The 21028-nt window shown below is 42.7% G+C and overlaps 1 protein-coding gene across 1 annotated transcript in view; it reads right to left on the minus strand.

Annotated features, from left to right (window-relative positions):
* LOC126203767 (nuclear migration protein nudC) overlaps positions 1-21028 on the minus strand; it is a 58277-nt gene that overhangs the window by 15621 nt on the left and 21628 nt on the right. The window contains exon 4 of the mRNA XM_049938136.1: positions 11931-12119. Coding sequence (XP_049794093.1) covers positions 11931-12119 — 189 coding nt within the window. The remainder of the gene's footprint in view (positions 1-11930; positions 12120-21028) is intronic.

A 21028-nucleotide genomic window follows, 5' to 3' on the forward strand; every position in this document is an offset into this window, starting at 1 on the left:
GCCATCGAGCCATCGATGTAAACCACTTCATGGCCTTGGTAAATGTCAAGAATGGAGAGGAAGTGGCAGCAGAGAGCCATGAGGTTAACTGAGTCCTTAGGGCCATGTGAAAGGTCCAGGCAAAGCCGCAGCCTACGTGTACACCATGGAGGTGTACATGAATGGACCTCAAGTATAGGTGGTAAAGGCAATGACTCCAGTTCAGAAAGAAGGGATCGGACACGAACTGCAATTGGAAGCCCTGACCAGGGCCGCCGAAGCGGGAGATGAACCGCAGTGGGTGTGAAACAGAGACGGTAATTCCGATGTGCAGGAGAACTACAAACGTGCGCAACGTAACTGGGCATCAGTTGTGCACACCTAACACGCAATGGAGGGACTCCGGCCTCCACCAGGACACTGGTCAGCGGACTCGTCCTAAAAGCTCCTGTCACTAGGCAAACGCCACAGTGGTGCACTGTGTCAAGTAAACACATTGTGGGCACTGCCTAACCATAAGCCAGACTCCCACAGCCAAGGTGGGATTGAGCAAGGGCTCTGTAGAGCTGCAGCGCAGAGTGATCCGTACCCCAGTTGGTGTTGCTCAGGCAGTAGAGGGCATTGAGGCACTTCTGCTTAAGCTGACGAAGGTGAGGAAGCCAAGTCAATCGGTCATCGAAAACCAGTCCTAAGAGTCGATATGTCTCCACTACAGTGAGTGGATCGTCATTACAGTAAAATTCTGGTTCCGAATGAACGGTATGATGCCAACAGAAGTGCATAACACACGACTTTGCGGCTGAAAACTGAAAACCATGGGCTAGAGCCCATGATTGCGCCTTGTGGATGGCTACCTGTAGGCACTGCTCAGCAACACCAGTTACTGGTGGAGCAGTACAAAATGCAGAAGTTGTTGGCATACAGAAAAGGTGAGATGGACGGCCCTACAGCTGCTGCTAGACCATTAATGGGTACAAAAAATATACACTTAATATAGAGCCCTGCAGAACCCCATTCTCCTGGATGTGGGGGGAATTATGTAGGCACGAACTTGGACACGGAAAGTACGAAGTGACAGGAAATTTTGGATAAAATTCAGGAATGGGCCTCTGAGACCCCACTTGTATAATGTGGCAAGGATATAATGTGGCCAGGTCATGTCATACACTTTTCATAAATCAGAAAAGATGGCAACCAGATGTTGGTGTATGGAAAAGGCTGTTTGGATGACAAACTCGAGGGACACAAGATTACCAAAGGTAGAACGACCCTGGCGGAAGCTGCCCTGACATGGAGCCAGTAGGCCACGTGACTCCAGGACCCAACCCAACTGCCGACACACCATACGGTCCAGCAGCTTACAAAGAACATTGATGAGGCTGATGAGCCAATAGCTATCCACATCAAGCGGGTTTTTATCAGGTTTGAACATCGGAATGATGGTGCTCTCCTGCCATTGCGAAGGAAAGGCACCATCACACCAAATCCAGTTGAAAATGACGAGGAGATGTCGCTTGTAGTCAGATGAGAGATGTTTAATCATCTGACTGTGGATCCAATCTGGCCTAGGAGCAGTGTCGGGGCCATGTACAAGGGCACTGAGGAGCTCCCACTCTGTAAATGGGGCATTACAGGATTCACTGTATTGTGTAGTAAATGAGAGGACTTTCCCTTCCAGCTGCCATTTGAGAATGTGAAAGGCTGGTGTGTGTGTGTGTGGGGGGGGGGGGGGGGGGGTAGTTCTACGACGAAGAGGCTCGTGCATACTGCTCAACAAAGTGCTCAGCGATAGCGATTGCATCAGTAGATAACACGCCATTCATGTTAGCACCGGGAACACCTGTTGCGGTCTGGTACCCTTGTCCAGGCTTGGGTAGGTGACATATGGCACCCAATGATCAAGACATATCTCTCCCAACACTCCTGCTTCCGTCATCTGATGAGTTGGCGAATGCGGGTATGGAGCCGTTTAAATGCCATGAGGTGCTACAGGGAAGGGTGCCACTTATGATGCTGTAGAGCTCGCTGACACTCCTTAAATGCTTCAGCGACTTCCGGCGACCACCAAGGGACTGCCTTTCACCGGAAGCACCCTAAAGAGCGAGGGATTGCTTTTTCTGCTGCAGAAAGGATTGTTGTGGTCACCTGCTCAACCATCACATTGATGTTCTCATGTGGGGGAGATTCAACAGTGACAGCAGAGGTGAAACTTTCCCAGTCCGCCCTGTTTACAGCCCATCTGGGCAGGCGTCCGTGTGCCTGATACTGGAGCAGTGACAGGGAGATGGGGAAGTGGTCACTACCACACAGGTTGTCATGTGCTCTCCAGTGGATAGATTGGAGAAGTCCTAGGCTGCAAATTGATAAATCAATGGCACAGTTACTACTGTGAGCCACACTGGAATGTGTGGTGGCCCCAGTATTTAAGACGCCAAGGTTGACCTGAGACAGTAAAGTTTCGACATTTCTGCCTTGGCCAGTAAGCACGGTGCCACCCCACTAAGGGTTATGGGCATTAAAATCTCCCAAAAGTAGGAAAGGTTTAGGAAGTTGGTCAATCAGTGCAGCTAAGACATTCAGGGGCACTGCACCATCTGGAGGAAGATATACATTGCTGACAGTTATTTCTTGGGTTGTCCTTATTCTGAACAAGAGCTTCAAGAGGGGTTTGAAGGACCACATTTTCACTACAGACCGAGTTTAGGACATAAACGCAAACTCCACCTCACACTCAATTATAGTCACTAAGTTTCCTGTAACATCCCTTATATCTGCAGAGGGCAGTGGTCCAGATTGCCGGGAACCAGGTTTCCTGGAGGGCAATGCAGAAAGCAGGTGTAAAGCCTAACAGTTGCTGTAGCTCAGCCAGGCGGTGGAAAAAACTGCCGCAATTCCACTGGAGGAGGATATCATGAGACTGGGCAGTTTACACCTCTGGGTCACCTGCTGCCACTGACTTATTGCCTGAGCAGTCTATATTCATTGTTTCTGAGGGTCGGGCAAGATCTAGGTCCTCAGCGGACATCAGAATCTCCACCTCATCCACAGACGTAGAGTTTGTAGGTGGAAGTGGTGTAGGTGCCACCACAATTCCCTTGGTCTTGGGGATCTTCGTTTTGGATTTCTCTCACTGCTCCTTGAGTGCCCCTGGCTGGGAGGACTTAATTGATTCAGTCTCCAGGACTGAGGATGAACATGAAGCCCTACGACCAGCTGCTTTTGGGCTCTTCAGCCACTGGCAGGTGTCATCTTACCCATTAGCAGAAAGCTGGGAAGGGAGTGACCCAAGGGACTCCTTCCTAGCGAGAGGAGCTGTAGAAGACTTACGCTTCTCCGGCACAGAAGTGGGGCCCGATTTCCCTGATGGTTGGGTGGGTGTTGCTTCCGAAGTAGGTGGTGCAGGAGCAACAGGGAGGGAAGTGCCCCCCACCATCAAGCGGGCAGGTGTAGTCTTCTGACTCAGAGGTGACTGGAGTTGGCTGAGCTAATGGGGCTAGAACTGTTGTAGCAGCAGCATAAGACGATGTCATACATACAGGATGTAAGTGTTCAAATTTCCTCTTAGCCTCAGCGTAGGTCAGTCGGTCCAGGGTCTTGTACTCCATGATTTTCCTTTCTTTCTGGAAAATCCTGCAGTCAGGTGAGCAGGGCAAATGGTGCTCTCCGCAGTTGACACAGATGAGAGGCAGAGCACATGGAGTTATTGGGATGTGATGGGCGTCTGCAATCTCGACAAGTGATGCTGGAAGTACAGTGGGAAGACATATGGCTGAACTTCCAGCATTTAATGCACTGCACTGGGAGAGGGATATAGGGCTTTACATCACAGCGGTAGACGATCTCCTTTACCTTCTCGGGTAATGTATCACCCTCGAAGGCCAAGATGAAGGCACTTGTAGCAATCTGACTATCCCTCGGACAACGGTGGACACGCTGAATGAAATGTACACCTCGCCGCTCTAAATTGGCACGCAGCTCGTCATCAGACTGCAAAAGAAGGTCCCTGTGAAATATGATACCTTGGACCATATTTAAGCTCTTATGGGGCTTGATGGTTACAGAAACATCTCCCAGCTTGTCACACGCAAGAAACACCCATGACTAGGCAGAGGATGCTGTTTTGATCAAGACCGACCCAAATCTCATTTTGGACAAGCTATCCACCTCCCCAAACTTGTCCTCTAAAAAAAAACTGAGGCTTATCATTTTGAAAGATTCCCCATCTCTCGAACGTACAAGGTACCAGGGCGAGTAAGAGTCACTGCCATCCTTAGCCTGACGTTCCTCCCATGGTGTGGCCAGAGATGGGAATGATTTGGGGCCATACTTCTGCAAGTTGAATTGAGCCTGTGATTGCATAGAGACTGCTGGTGTTTGACCACCAGCAAGAGATGATGTACTACACTTCAATCGCGTGTTATCCGCCCTGATGCTACCACTCCGACCAGGGGCCCTCCCCACGGGCGCCACCCAGCCACAGCAAAGGCCACTTGGCAGGATGGCCATTGTCGGGAGTCCCGATGCCCCAGGGTGACGGGCTCTCTACTCCTCAGCGTATGTGGGGAGTTAATGATGCAGGCATCTGCAGAGCGATCCCTGTGCGGTCAGGGGGCTACAACCAACAGGGTACATGGCAGCACCACCACAATGGACTGGCTACCGTGCTGGGTATCAGGTGCAACCAAGCAAACAAGTCCATTATCATTGTCAGCTCAGAAAATGATAATGCACAGTTGATGGAAAAATACGCACCCAGGAGGGTGATCTTGCCCAACAGTTGGAGAATGAGCTGAAGTGCAGATCCACATTGTCGAAGGATGCGATAGGTCTCAGCGCATGATGGACACGATGCACCGTGTAAGGTGCCCTTCCTCAATTGGCTTGTTCTTCGGGAACATTTTGAAAAATGGAGGTCAAACCCTACAGGGGACCATCACACGAAGGCCAAAATGTGTGACTCTTTTTAGTTGCCTCTTACAACAGGCAGGAATACCTCAGGCCTATTCTAACCACCAGACCCGCAGGGGGGAATTCAGTATTGGAAGGAAGTGTGTGTGTGGTAAAAATCGTCAAGGGAGACCAATGCGTAGGTAGAGTCAAAACGATGTAAGTTGCAATAGTTACTCGGAGATGAAGAGGCTCAAACAGGGCAGATTACCATGGAAAGCTGCATCAAGCCAGCCTTTGGACTGAAGACCACAACAACAACAACAACAACAACACACGCAGTATACAGAGCTAGGTCCAACCATGTCTTCATGGTTAATTCCCATCTTAGCTGGAATGTGAGATCTTGACTGGCACTAAATGTAATTTATTTCACATATTTCACCACTGGGCTACAGCTACTGGTGCAATGATTAGAGCACACTGTCTTACCTGGCCACTCAATGCATGTATTATCTTTCCCCACAGATCCTTCTCATTGTCTCCCATACCTTTACTGGTGGTATGAAACAGTTAACAGATTGTACAAATACTTTCCATGAGTGCATTTTGCTCTCTCTGATATTGCATTCATCTTTTATTAGAACAATGCAAAAAGCTACACGAACCTCAGCAAATTGATTATGGTGGAACCTTTGTAATGCTGCCCACCTGTCCATGGCCCTGACACTCCTTGCTCCACACAGGACTTGTCACTTGCCACGTTTAACAAATGACTTCTTGACAAAGAAATTGGCAGACTTGTGGATGACAGTAGTTACGTGATTTATCATGTCCTGGATGCTGTAAAGCAGTCATTTTTTAGCACCCATTTAAGTGGCCTACTCACAGGTGATCTCCAGGCGGGGACTACTCAAGGGGACGTTTAAAAAGGGAAATGGATAGGTTAAAGTTAGATATAGTGGGAATTAGTAAAGTTCGGTGGCAGGAGGAACAAGACTTTTGGTCAGGTGATTACAGGGTTATAAATACAAAATCAAATAGAGGTAATGCAGGGGTAGGTTTAATAATGAATAAAAAAATAGGAGTGCAGGTTAGCTACTACAAACAGCATAGTGAACACATTATTGTGGCCAAGATAGACACGAAGCCCATGCCTACTACAGTAGTACAAGTTTATATGCCAACTAGCTCTGCAGATGATGAAGAAGTTGATGAAATGTATGATGAGATAAAAGAAATTATTCAGATAGTGAAGGGAGATGAAAATTTAATAGTCATGGGTGACTGGAATTCGAGTGTAGGAAAAGGTAGAGAAGGAAACATAGTAGGTGAATATGGATTGGTGCTAAGAAATGAAAGAGGAAGCCGTCTGGTAGAATTTTGCACAGAGCATAACTTAATCATAGCTAACACTTGGTTCAAGAATCATAAAAGAAGGTGTATACATGGAAGAATCCTGGAGATACTAAAAGGTATCAGATAGATTATAAAATGGTAAGACAGAGATTTAGGAACCAGGTTTTAAATTTTAAGACATTTCCAGGTGCAGATGTGGACTCTGACCACAATTATTGGTTATGAACTGCAGATTAAAATTGAAGAAACTGCAAAAAGGTGGGAATTTAATGAGATGGGACCTGGATAAACTGACTAAACCAGAGGTTGTACAGAGTTTCAGGAAGAGCATAAGGGAACAATTGACAGCAGTGAGGGACAGAAGTACAGTAGAAGAAGAATGGGTAGCTCTGAGGGATGAAGTAGTGAAGGCAGCAGAGGATCAAGTAGGTAAAAAGACGAGGGCTAGTAGAAATCCTTGGGTAACAGAAGAAATATTGAATTTAATTGATGAAAGGAGAAAATATAAAAATGCAGTAAATGAAGCAGGCAAAAGGGAATACAAACGTCTCAAAAATGAGATCGACAGGAAGTGCAAAATGGCTAAGCAGGGATGGCTAGAGGACAAATGTAAGGATGTAGAGGTTATCTCACTAGGGGTAAGATAGATACTGCCTACAGGAAAATTAAAGAGACCTTTGGAGAAAAGAGAACCACTTGTATGAATATCAAGAGCTCAGATGGAAACCCAGTTCTAACCAAATAAGGGAAAGCAGAAAGATGGAAGGAGTATATAGAGGGTCTATACAAGGGCGATGTACTTGAGGACAATATTATGGAAAAGGAAGAGGGTGTAGATGAAGATGAAATGGGAGATATGATACTGCGTGAAGTTTTACAGAGCACTGAAAGACCTGAGCCGAAACAAGGCCCCGGGAGTAGACAACATTCCATTAGAACTACTGACGGCCTTGGGAGAGCCAGTCCTGACAAAACTCTACCATCTGGTGAGGAAGATGTATGAGACAGGCGAAGTACCCTCAGACTTCAAGAAGAATATAATAATTCCAATCCCAAAGAAAGCAGGTGTTGACAGATGTGAAAATTACCGAACTATCAGTTTAATGAGTCACAGCTGCAAAATACTAACACGAATTCTTTACAGACGAATGGAAAAACTGGTAGAAGCCGACATCGGGGAAGATCAGTTGGGATTCCGTAGAAATATTGGAACACGTGAGGCAATACTGACCTTACAACTTATCTTAGAAGAAAGATTAAGAAAAGGCAAACCTACGTTTCTAGCATTTGTAGACTTAGAGAAAGCTTTTGACAATGTTGACTGGAATACTCTCTTTCAAATTCTAAACATGTCAGGGGTAAAATACAGGGAGCGAAAGGCTATTTACAATTTGTACAGAAACCAGATGGCAGTTAGGAGTCGAGGGGCATGAAAGGGAAGCAGTGGTTGGGAAAGGAGTGAGACAGGGTTGTAGCCTCTCCCCGATGTTATTCAATCTGTATATTGAGCAAGCAGTAAAGGAAACAAAAGAAAAATTCGGAGTAGGTATTAAAATTCATGGAGAAGAAGTAAAATCTTTGAAGTTTGCCGATGACATTGTAATTCTGTCAGACAGCAAAGGACTTGGAAGAGCAGTTGAATGGAATGAACAGTGCCTTGAAAGGAGGGTATAAGATGAACATCAACAAAAGCAAAATGAGGATAATGGAATGTAATCGAATGCTGAGGGAATTAGATTAGGAAATGAGACACTTAAAGTAGTAAAGGAATTTTGCTATTTAGGGAGCAAAATAACTGATGATGGTCGAAGTAGAGAACATATAAAATGTAGACTGGCAATGGCAAGGAAAGAGTTTCTGAAAGTATTTGTATGGAGTGTAGCCATGTATGGAAGTGAAACATGGACGATAAATAGTTTGGACAGGAAGAGAATAGAAGCTTTCGAAATGTGGTGCTACAGAAGAATGCTGAAGATTAGATGGGTAGATCACATAACTAATGAGGAGGTATTGAATAGAATTTGGGAGAAGAGGAGTTTGTGGCACAACTTGACTGGAAGAAGGGACCGGTTGATAGGACATGTTCTCAGGCATCAAGGGATCACAAATTTAGCATTGGAGGGCAGCGTGGAGGGTAAAAATCGTAGAGGGAGACCAAGAGATGAATACATTACGCAGGTTCAGAAGGATGTAGGTTGCAGTAGGTACTGGGAGATGAAGAAACTTGCACAGGATAGGGTAGCATGGAGAGCTGCATCAAACCAGTCTCAGGACTGAAGACAACAACAACAACTCACAGGTGCTGATGTATCTGATAACTAAGTCTAAATTAGAAAACGGCTCCTAGAGTGCAAGCCATCCGCCACATCTCAAAGAACAGAATCAACTAGCACGGGACAGCAAAGTCAAAGGTCAATTGCTATGGACAATCTATTTGCAGTGCTGAAATGTGTCACTTTCTCTATATCAAGGAGGCAAATAATACTGAACAAGAGGAACCTCTCCACTACTCGACCCTCCGAAAAAGTATGTGTAGAGCCTTGCCAGATGTGACGCACATTGAGAACTCTGAGGAAGATAAAGGTACATGGGAGTCCATGGCTGACATTATCAAGAACCTTATTATCCAAAAATTCATGAGGTAGGAGAGACAGGAATCCCAAAGTTATTCTCAGTGGCGTACAAAACCCAGCCAGCTGCTGCCTGAAGGTGGGTGGTGAGGGTAGCAAGTACAGAATGACATCTACTGTGGATGAATACTGCCACTTCATCCTTTGTCCTGTCACAATCTGCATCACCCTTCCTGTGCCTGATGTAACCCAACACAGGATTGTCTGAAGGTTTGAGATGTGTGTCTCATATGCACAAGGGCTTATCCTGTGTTAAAAGTTTTACTACTTCTGGATGTATTCTGGAACTATCCACATTCCATTAATCAGAGTTTTTTTCTCTCCTTTTCTGATCACACCAGCTGAATAGTGTGAGGAGAAGCCGTATGATCTCCCACTTTGTCAACATATGCATCCATTTCCATTTTGGAATCACTGTATTCAATTAATACAAACATTTTCTTACCTGATGAAACAGGTTTCTTTGGATTCTGAATGTTGTGGATGTGGATTTTGGTTTTTGTTGTTTTGATGCAAGCTATTTTGAGAAGACTGAGCTGTGTAGTGTATCTAGTTTTGTCACTGATGGTCGTCTCTACAGTTTGGTAGTGAGCACTGGTGGAAGTGGTTTACAAGGAGCTGCAGTGGTAGATCTCAATCCCGTCTCACACAGAGTAAGGTTCACCATAAATATGTTAGGTGGTGAGCTTGACTGTTGGCATTCAGGGAGGGGAGATGGCTAGCTCATATGGCCAAGCTCTTACACAGTGTAATGTTCAGTACAGAAGCTAGCTGGCTCACCAGAATGTGTGAACAGCAAAAAGTGCTAGATCTGCAATCTGTCTCGGATCTTAAAGAAACTGTTCCATAAAATAATTTAATTCTATCATGCCTCATAACATCATTAGTCAGCATCACAATGAATACCTATCATTCCGTTAACAGTCATAGTTATTGTGATATTTCAAAATTAAGTAAACTACTGTAAAAAATTCTAACAGTTTGCAATGAAAACTAGTGATTGGTATGAATCTACATTTTGCGCATGTTAGAGCATTTATTATTGTTAATGAAACGTAGGTAACACATTGAATTATTCTTTAAACTTGGAAGGATGTCACTATCTTAAATTTTGAGAAAATGGATTGTCATGTACACACACTGTTCCAATCACATGCCAGGAATACAGCCAGAATGAAACATTCGTAACACCCCTTGTCTCTCAAACAGTGTGATATATCGAAATTAGATTTTTGGAAACCAATAGCATGCAAAGGAGAGTGTTTTTTTGCTATATGGTTCAAAACAAAACTTCCTTATCTACTGCGATACTCAGGTAACTACAGATTTTTTTTCAATGAAATAATGTAATTTTTAATGGCCAATGACAGCTGGTGAAATGAAATTTGCTGAGGCTCATGCAGCAATATATATTTACTTTTGTACTGAGAATGGGCCTTCTCATAAACTATTTCCCTCAGTTGCTATTTTAATAATACCCTGTTTCAGGATTCTGTCAAAATTTCTATTGCATAAGAATGTTTGTGAGATGAATATTAGTGAACTCTGCTGTGTTTTGCCTAAAGAAGCACATATTAACAGTCAATCAGACTGGTTACATAGTAATCCAATTTCACATGTAGGTTCTCTAATATATCAAACATTTTTCTCCAACTGATTTAACAACCCAAAATTAAATTTACTGCTGCTTCTAATCTCTGAAGTTTTTGAATTTAATAGTTTTCTGAGTGTGGTTTCAAAAAGGAAAATTTTTTATTAATAAAGATGGCAAATCATCACAATTTCACAAATTTTATCAGATCCAGCTTATATAAGCATCTTCAAATTGTTTTCAGATTTTAGCACACTGATGCTGCACACAGCAAATCAATGTCACAACTTTCTATTTCCAAGAGCTGGACTTCAAGCAGCATCAAATACGAACTTTATCAGCAAACCCCTGCCATCTTTTGCCACTCGGTAGATGAGAATTTTATTATTAACAGTATTAAACAGATTGACTCTTTGCAGCTGTGTGAGGAAACAAGCAGTAGAGCGTGATAGCCTCTTCTTTGAAATCACCCGAAAATCATACAACTATACCAGTCTGTTGGTATTTAGTCACTTTAAAAACGTCCTTAGGTCTTACATCAAACTGAAATTTACTCAAGTTACGTACATAACCACACAGCCAATTTAATCTATTAATTTCATCTATTTTCAATTTCTACAATGTCTACATTTAAACATACATATACATAGTGACAGAACAAAAATATGGAAACACTGCAAGAAATGTATGCTTGAACAAAAATACAGATGCTAATCAAGACTGCAGGTTGCACTGTTGTATTTGATCCTGAACAGCAACTGTGCAATGTCCTCAAAATGTTGCAAGTGTCAGCCGTGGTCAGAACAGTTTCCTGTGCAGTTGTGAGTGCATTATCCTGGAGCTAACAAGGGGACAGTACACACTTGCTCTAACCGATTTGATTCATATTGATAGGGTGCGTAAAGTTTCAGCCATCCATATATACTAATGTGTGCTCACTAGCAGCCAAAGAGTCCATAGCCGACCCAGTAAGCACTTGGTTTCACAAGGTGGAGGACTCAGATCGAAAATAGTATGATGGGATAATTGCACAGTGTCTGAACCAAAACTTGTGTAAAAAATCAGTATATACAAACATCCAGATGATAATATACATAAAACTGATCTTAATATTTATGAACTTCCAGCATGCTGGAGTAACTTGGGTCAGAAACTTCCGTTAACCACTAGAACAAAACACCAGACCAAAGTTGGAAATTGTACTTTTTTATTCACTTCATGACTAGTTTCGGGCCGAGACCCCATTTTCAAATCATCATAACGTAGTCAAAAATGGCATTTCCCAAGATGTCACAAATATGCAACGAGCAGTTACAGCACTGTAACTGTTTGCTGCACATGTTAACATCTTGGGAAAGGCCATTTTCAACTATGTTATGATGATCTGAAAATGAGTCTCGCCCAAAATTAGTCATAGAGTGAATAAAAAAGTACAATTTACTTGGAATGGTTTTTTGTTCTATTGATATTAATATGACACTAACCTCCACTTCTGACAGAGTCTGTGTCCACCGGTAGTTGGGAAGATCGCATCCATTGCCAGAGTTTGGTTTTAGTTTTCCTTTTTCTTTTGGATCTTCTTCCTCCTCAGCTTCACTAGCCTTGTCCCCAGAAGCATCCACATTCTCATTACTGATTTCCATGGGAGTCGGATTGGTCCTTTTGTTTTTCTCCTGTAACAATGAAAGTAAAAAGTCTTAGACACAACAATCTTAATTACAGGGCACAAAATACTGAAATACATCTTAAGCTACACTCTTACACAGTACAGTGTGTGATTAGACGTACACAATGTAACAATCATTCTTCTCCTCCCTGCAGATGGTACAAAGGGCAATTATCGATTTGTTTTTTTGACTCATGTTACAACAGGGTCACTCAAAACTGAGTATAACGCTTATTGGAATGTGCACCATCTTCCCTGTACCATCTCCCAAGTACTTCTTTGAGCATTTCTGTGATTCATTCACACGCAGTGTACAAACTCCCTGTTAATTCAATTTGGAGAGCATCTCAGATCAATGAAAAACATTCTGTAATTTCTTCATTTATTTCTACAAATAAGCCATTCACTTAGCATCTAAAAGGAGGCACACTAGAGTCTAGACAATAGCTATTTAATTTATTTTTCACTGTGGTTGCCGTATTGGTCTACTTGGCTATAATTCTACATTACATACAACGCACACATTTCTAGTACTCTCCATCAAACAGTACAAGCACCTGTCCCAGGCCATGTGCTGGTGCGTGGTCCACTATCCACGAAACAACTGTACACACAAACTACTACTAAACAACACACTGTATTTTACATCAAACTAAAAATCCATTTTTAAGTAGAACATTTTTAGAGGAAGAACATGAAGAACCAGTTTTAAATTTAAGCTATCTGCTGGCATCAATCCTTTACAACATTTATTCTATTTCTCAATATAGGTAAGGTGCCACTGACACTCCATTCATAACATTTTACATGTTGGATCCATTTCCAGCCTCTCCACTGATTATGATGGATTTAGGGTGCAGAAAAGCATGGTCAACACCACCCTTAATGGATATAAACAAACACACATCCTGGTTCAAACAATGTCTGTTCTCACAAAGAAAATTGCTACAATAATAACCCAGGAACATATGGTAGCCATCCACTCTATCACCAATATTTTCTCCCCAACACTTTACATTTTTACTGTTGACAGCTAGGATGGTGAACACATCTCCAACCAAGCTGAGGGTTGATCTTAAGTCAGCATGTGAATCATATTGTAGGTAGCTAAAATGTGTTGTGCCACGAGTGGTATTCCACAAGCTTCACATGGAGATGGATTGTCATGCTAGAAGAGGAAACTGTGTGTCAACAGACACTGTCCTATTTGTAGCCTGGTGAGTGGTAAGCACCACTTCTTTTCATTGGTATGGCAGGCATGAGGTTTACCAAGCCCGCACGGTCAATTTGATAGTCTGCATTTTTACTTGCAATCACTCATATTTCTACTGCCACATGATCCATATATCTTATGATAAAGTGTGCAGGGGGACAGCACACTGAATCATAAAGCCATCTCTGCAAGCTTCCTTAGATGGTTTGTTGGCTGCATCATTTTCCCATATCCTTGTCCTGGTGCTCAACGGGTGGCAGGGAAAGAAGATGGAAAAATTTCTACTTTGATGGCTTAGGTAGCAGCTCATACATAAATGAGGCAGTCAAACATTATGAGCTTCGGTGTTCTCTCTCCAGCACCTTGGCCATATTCAGTGTTTGGCCCATCTTTATCAGGTCTACACAAACTCAATTGCTTTTGAGAATTGAAAATGCTTCATTTAACAGATTTCTACAGTCAAATTTTTAATTTCCCATTCATTTTGACAGACAATGTATTTTTTTTCGGTGATGTGTACATTTTTTCCTCCACCTACTAACCAATAGATGGCAATCTTAATATTAAGAGGACAAAATCCCATTATCAGCAAAAGTCCATCTACAGATGAGGTGCCAAAGGCACCTATATTTCCTAAAATGATTATATATATATATAAAAATATAATAGAGGGAAACATTCCACGTGGGAAAAATATATCTAAAAACAAAGATGATGTGACTTACCGAACGAAAGCGCTGGCAGGTCGATAGACACACAAACAAACACAAACACACACACACACACACACACACACACACACACACACACACACACACAAAATTCAAGCTTTCGCAACAAACTGTTGCCTCATCAGGAAAGAGGGGAAGGAGAGGGAAAGACGAAAGGATGTGGGTTTTAAGGGAGAGGGTAAGGAGTCATTCCAATCCCGGGAGCGGAAAGACTTACCTTAGGGGGAAAAAAGGACAGGTATACACTCGCGCGCGCACACATATCTCCATCCGCACATATACAGACACAAGCAGACATATTTAAAGACCAGATTATGAAAATGAGGCTAACAATTGTCTGACGAAGAAATAATGACGTTAAAACCTGTGTGAAGCGGATAAAAATTATCAGTGATGTGGGAAAAACGGAAATGGAAATAAAGCGAAAGTTATTAGAACTAGCCGAAATGGTTGTTTAAAAGGTGAAAGGAACTGTTTGTGAACTAGAAATGGTGGATTTTATAGCGGCGGTAGTGTTGAAAGCGGTAAAAAAATTTTTTTTTTGGTTATGGTTTGGAAGTGGGTTACGTATTATTAAGTATATATAAGGGGGATAAAATTGTATAGCAGATTACGGTAAAAAGGAGAAGGTGAATACAAAGTGAAACTACTGGCAAAAACAGAAAGAGAAAATAAGACGACAGAAAAGATTTCGAAATGCAACAGTGACAATAACAAACGTAATTGTTGGGTTCAAATTACTGATATCAATATAATTGAGGGAAACATTCCACATGGGAAAAATATATGTCTGCTTGTGTGTGTGTGTGTGTGTGTGTGTGTGCGTGCGTGCGTGCGTGCGTGCGCGAGTGTATACCCGTCCTTTTTTTCCCCCTAAGGTAAGTCTTTCCGCTCCCGGGATTGGAATGACTCCTTACCCTCTCCCTTAAAACCCACATCCTTTCGTCTTTCCCTCTCCTTCCCTCTTTCCTGATGATGCAACAGTTTGTTGCGAAAGCTTGAATTCTGTGTGTATGTTTGTGTGTCTGTCGACCTGCCAGCACTTTCATTTGGTAAGTCACATCATCTTTGTTTTTTTATATATATATATATATATATATATATATATATATATAAAAAAAAGCACGCACGGGTCCCGAGTTAAGCGACATAACGCGATCGTGCGTTATGTCGCTCGTGGACTCGTGCAGAGGGGCTTCAACGTCTCGGTGGAGCCCCACCTCCGGACACCTGAGGGAATCCGCAAGCCTGACGTGGTGGCGGTTAAAGACGGCATCGCCAGCGTGATCGACGCCCAGGTAGTAGGAGATCATCTCCGGCTCGACTGGTGTCACTCCCAGAAGGCGGCCTACTACGACACGCCGTCCATCCGGCGTGCCATCTCCAACCTGCACCGAGACGTTGAGTTTACTGTGTCCACCGCAACATTGAATTGGAGGGGGTGTATGGTCTCCAGCGTCGGCGAGTGACCTTTCTGCACTTGGATTTCGACCCCGAGAACTGGCGGTACTAAGCACAAGGGTACTGCAGAGCTGCTGCACGAGCTATCGGATCTTCGAACACATGACGGCGCCACGCCCGATGGAACGAGCCGGCGTCGGATAGGCTGCTGTTTATCTCTTCGCCTTGACTCCTGGGGCCTATCCACAGGAGGAATAATCCGTCTGTCGACCTGCCAGCACTTTCGTTTGGTAAGTCACATCATCTTTTAGATATACGAGGGCGGTTCAGAAAGTAACCTCCGATTGGTCACAGTGCGGGTTGTGGGGGGAGTAGCGACGCCATCTGTGCGTTCACGCACTCAACAGGTCAGTCGGCATCAAGCCGTGGTCGAGTGAACGTCGTACCTGCGCTAGTTTAGTTTTTGTGGCAGTTTGAAATGTGTGCTGCAATAGAAAACCCCACCAAATGTGAAGTGCGTGCTGTCATAAGGTTTTTTACAGCCAAAGGATATTCTGCAGCAGCTATTCATCGTGAGCTTTGTGCCGTGTACGGACCAAGAGTTATGAGTGAAGGAGTTGTCCGTGAATGGGTACGTTTATTTAAAAGTGGACGAGAAAACGTTCATGATGAAGAGAGGAGCGGTAGACCATCATTGGTGACCGACGAACTCGTTCAGACAGTTGATGCAAAAGTTAGTGAAAATCGACGTTTCTCAATGTCGGAGTTGTCTACTGGTTTTCCACAGATTTCTAAGACTCTCTTGTACGAGATAGTGACAGCAAGATTGGGTTACCGCAAGTTCTGTGCACGATGGGTGCCCAAAATTCTTACCAACCACCACAAAACTCAAAGAATGGCCTCTGCATTAGACTTTCTGTCACGTTATGAGGACGAAGGAGAACCATTGTTAAACAGAATCGTGACCGGTGACGAAACCTAGATTAAGTACGTGAACCCTGAGACAAAAGAACAATCAAAGATGTGGGCACATTCAAATTCGCCTACCAAACCAAGAAAAGCCTCGCAAGATTTTTCTGCCAGAAAACTGATGGCAACGGTGTTTTGGGATGCCAAAGGGGTGTTGTTGGTTGAATTCATGGAACGTGGTATGACCATTAATCAAGACGTGTACTGTGAAACAATAAAAAAGTTACGACAGGCTATACAGAACAAACGCCGTGGTATGCTGACTTCCGGCATCGTTTTTTTGCACGATAACGCCCGTCCTCACTCTGCTCGCAGAACAACGGCCCTTCTTGAGTCCTTCAAGTGGGACGTTATCAACCATCCACCTTACAGCCCAGACCTGGCGCCAAGTGATTATCACCTCTTCATGCATTTGAAGAAATGGCTCGGGTCACAGCGGTTTGATGACGACGAAGAGCTCAAAGATGCGGTCACAGGCTGGCTCCAGGCACAAGCGGGTGATTTTTATGCAGAAGGAATTTCAAAGCTTGTGAAGAGATACGATAAGTGCCTCAATCGCTATGGAGACTATGTAGAAAAATAGTGCAAAGATGTAGTTGTAAGATGTATATATTAAAATATTTTTATTTAACTTGGTGTATTTTTTTAAATCAACCGGAGGTTACTTTCTGAACGGCCCTCGTATTTTTCCCACGTAGAATGTTTCCATATATATATATATATATATATATATATATATATATATATATATATATATATATATATATATATCAAACGAAACCGCTGGCACGGCGACGTGCCAGTGGTTTCGTTTGGTAAGTCACATCATCTTTGTTTTTAGATATATTTTTCCCACGTGGAAAAACAAAGGTAATGTGACTTACCAAATGAAAGTGCTGGCAGGTCGACAGACACACAAACATACACACAAAATTCAAGCTTTCGCAACAAACTGTTGCCTCATCAGGAAAGAGGGAAGGAGAGGGAAAGACGAAAGGATGTGGGTTTTAAGGGAGAGGGTGAGGAGTCATTCCAATCCCGGGAGCGGAAAGACTTACCTTAGGGGGAAAAAAGGACGGGTATACACTCGCACACACACACATATCCATCCACACATATACAGACACAAGCAGACATATTTAAAGACAAGTACATCACCATGACATCATCATGACTTAACAAAATATAGCTATGTAGGTTGTGGCACTGTCAAGCAGTGGGCTAAAGACGTCATATTATGTAAGGTCAGTATCAAAACATGTGGAAATAAGGTCCACGCTGTTGGCAAAAGTCCACCAAGTATGTCATCATAACTACATAAAAATATTACACTATCATGATGTCATCATGACGTAATTCATCATTACGTCATCATGACGTCATAGTTACGTCATTATGACGTCATAGATAGGTTGTTAATGTGATGTCATAATTACATCATTATGACGTCATCATTACGTCATTGTGACGTCATCATTACGTCATTGTGACGTCATCATTACGTCATTGTGACGTCATCATTACGTCGTCGTGAGGTCATCATTACGTCGTCGTGAGGTCATCATTACGTCGTTGTGAGGTCATCATTACGTCGTTGTGAGGTCATCATTACGTCGTCGTGAGGTCATCATTACGTCGTCGTGAGGTCATCATTACGTCGTCGTGAGGTCATCATTACGTCGTCGTGAGGTCATCATTACGTCGTTGTGAGGTCATCATTACGTCGTTGTGAGGTCAGAGATAGGCTGTGACATCGCTGGTGCTTGAAGCCCCATTGCTTTAAATATGTCTGCTTGTGTCTGTATATGTGTGGATGTATATGTGTGTGTGTGCGCAAGTGTATACCCGTCCTTTTTTTTCCCCCTAAGGTAAGTCTTTCCGCTCCCGGGATTGGAATGACTCCTTACCCTCTCCCTTAAAACCCACATCCTTTCGTCTTTCCCTCTCCTTCCCTCTTTCCTGATGAGGCAACAGTTTGTTGCGAAAGCTTGAATTTTGTGTGTATGTTTGTGTCTGTCGACCTGCCAGCACTTTTATTTGGTAAGTCACATCACCTTTGTTTTTAGATATATTTTTCCTACGTGGAATGTTTCCCTCTATTATAACCATATATATATATATATATATATATATATATATATATATATATATATAGACACACACACACACACACCACCTGCATGTCCAAGTAATTGACCTACAGCCACACTGGAAGGGAGATGAATCTCTTTTGACCTACACTGAAAATTTCATTTTATAATAACAGTCCCATGTTGCTTACTTGCTCAGTATGTGGTCCTGAAGTCAAATCTGAAAAGGGAAACGCAAAGGCTCAATCTAGATATAGTAGGGGTCAGCGAAGTCAAGTGAAGCGAAGTGGAAAGAAGACAAGGATTTCTGGTCAGATGAGTATAGGGTAATATCAACAGCAGCAGAAAATGGTATAACAGGAGTAGGATTCACTATGAATAGGAAAATAGGGCAGAGAGTGTGTTTCTGTGAACAGTTCAGTGACAAGGTCGTTCTTATCAGAATCGACAGCAAACCAACACCGACAAATATAGTTCAGGTGTACATGCTGATGTCGCAAGCTGAAGATGAAGAGAGAGAGAATGTGTATGAGGATACTGAAAGGGTAATACAGTATGTAAAAGGGGGATGAAAATCTAATAGTCATGGGGAACTGGAATGCAGCTGTAGGGGAAGGAGTAGAAGCAAAGGTTATCAGAGAATATGGGCTTAGGACACAGAATGAGAGAGGAGAAAGACTAACTGAGTGCTGTAACAAGTTTCATCTAGTAATAACGGATACCCTGTTCAAGAATCACAAGAGGAGGTGGTCTACTTGGAAAAGGTTGGGTGATACGGGACGATTTCAGTTTTATTACATCATGGTCAGACAGAGATTTGAAAATCATATACTGGAGTGTAAAGCGTACCCAGGAGCGGACATAGACTCAGATCACAATATAGTAGTGATGAAGAGTAGGCTGAAGTTTAAGACATTAGTCAGGAAGAATCAATACGAAAAGAACTGGGATACGAAGTACTAAGGAATAACGAAATATCCTTGAAGTTCTCTAAGGCTCTAGATACAGCAATAAGAAATAGCTCAGTAGGCAGTACAGTTGAAGAAGAACGGACCTTTCAAAAAAAGGGCCATCACAGAAGCTGGGAAAGAAAACATAGGTACGAAGAAGGTAACTGTGAAGAAAACATTAGTAAAAGAAAAAATATTTCAATTGATTGATGAAAGGAGGAAGTACAAAAATGTTCCGGGAAACTCAGGAATACAGAAATACAAGTCACTGAGGAACGAAATAAATAGGAAGCGCAAGGAACTAAGACGAAGTGGCTGGAGGAAAAATGTAAAGACATCGAAAAAGAAATGATTGTTGGAAGGACAGACTCAGCATATAGGAAAGCCAAAATAACCTTCGGTGACATTAAAAGCAAAGGTTAACATTAAGAGTGCAACGGGAATTCCACTGTTAAATGCAGAGGAGAGAACACATTGGTGGAAAGAATACATCAAAAGCCTCTACGAGGAGGAAGATTCGTCTGATGTGATAGAAGAAGAAACAGGAGCTGATTTAGAAGAGATATGGGATCCTATATTAGAATCAGAATTTAAAATAACTCTGTAGGACTTAAGGTCAAATAACGCAGAAGGGATACATAACATTCCATCAGATCTTCTAAAATCATTGGGCGAAGTGGCAAGAAAATGACTATTCACGTTGGTCTGTAGAATGTATGAGTCTGGGGACATACCATCTGACTTTCGGAAAAGCATCATCCACACAATTCCGAAGACAGCAAGAGCTGACAAGTGTGAAAATTTTCGTACAGTCAGCTTAACAGCTCATGCATCCAAGATGCCTACAAGAATAATATACAGAAGAATGGAAAAGAAAATTGAGGATGCCCTCGATGACGATCAGTTTGGCTTTAGGAAAACTAAGGCACAAGACAGGCAATTCTCACACTGCAGTTGATAATGGAAGCAAGACTAAAGAAAAATCAAGACAGATTCATAGGATTTGTTGACCTGGAAGAAGCGTTCCACAATGTTAAATAGTACAAGATGTACGAAATTCTGAAAAAAGTAGGGGAAAGCTGTAGGGAGAGACAGGTCATATAGTATATGTACAACAACCAAGAGAAAATAATAAGAGTGGATGACCAAAAATGAAGTGCTAGGATTAAAAAGAGTGTAAGATAGAGATGAAGCCTTCCGCCCCTACTGTCCAATCTGTACATCGAGGAGCAATGATGGGAATAAAAGAAAGGTTCAGGAGAGGAATTAATATTCAAGGTGAAAGGATATCAATGATACGATTCGCTGATGACATAGTCTCACAGTGAAGAAGAATTACATGGTCCGCTGAACGGAATGAACAGTCTAATGAGTACACAGTATGGATCGAGAGTAAATCGAAGAAAGACAAAGGTAATGAGAAGTAGTAAAAATGAGAACAGCGATAAATTTATCAGGATTGATGGTCACGAAGTAGATGAAGTTAAGGAATTCTGCTACCTAGGCAGTAAAATAACCAATGACAGACGGAGCAAGGAGGATATCTAAAGCAGACTAGCTAT

The sequence above is a fragment of the Schistocerca nitens genome, chromosome 9 (genome assembly GCF_023898315.1).
Source record: "Schistocerca nitens isolate TAMUIC-IGC-003100 chromosome 9, iqSchNite1.1, whole genome shotgun sequence".
Lineage (NCBI taxonomy): Eukaryota > Metazoa > Arthropoda > Insecta > Orthoptera > Acrididae > Schistocerca > Schistocerca nitens.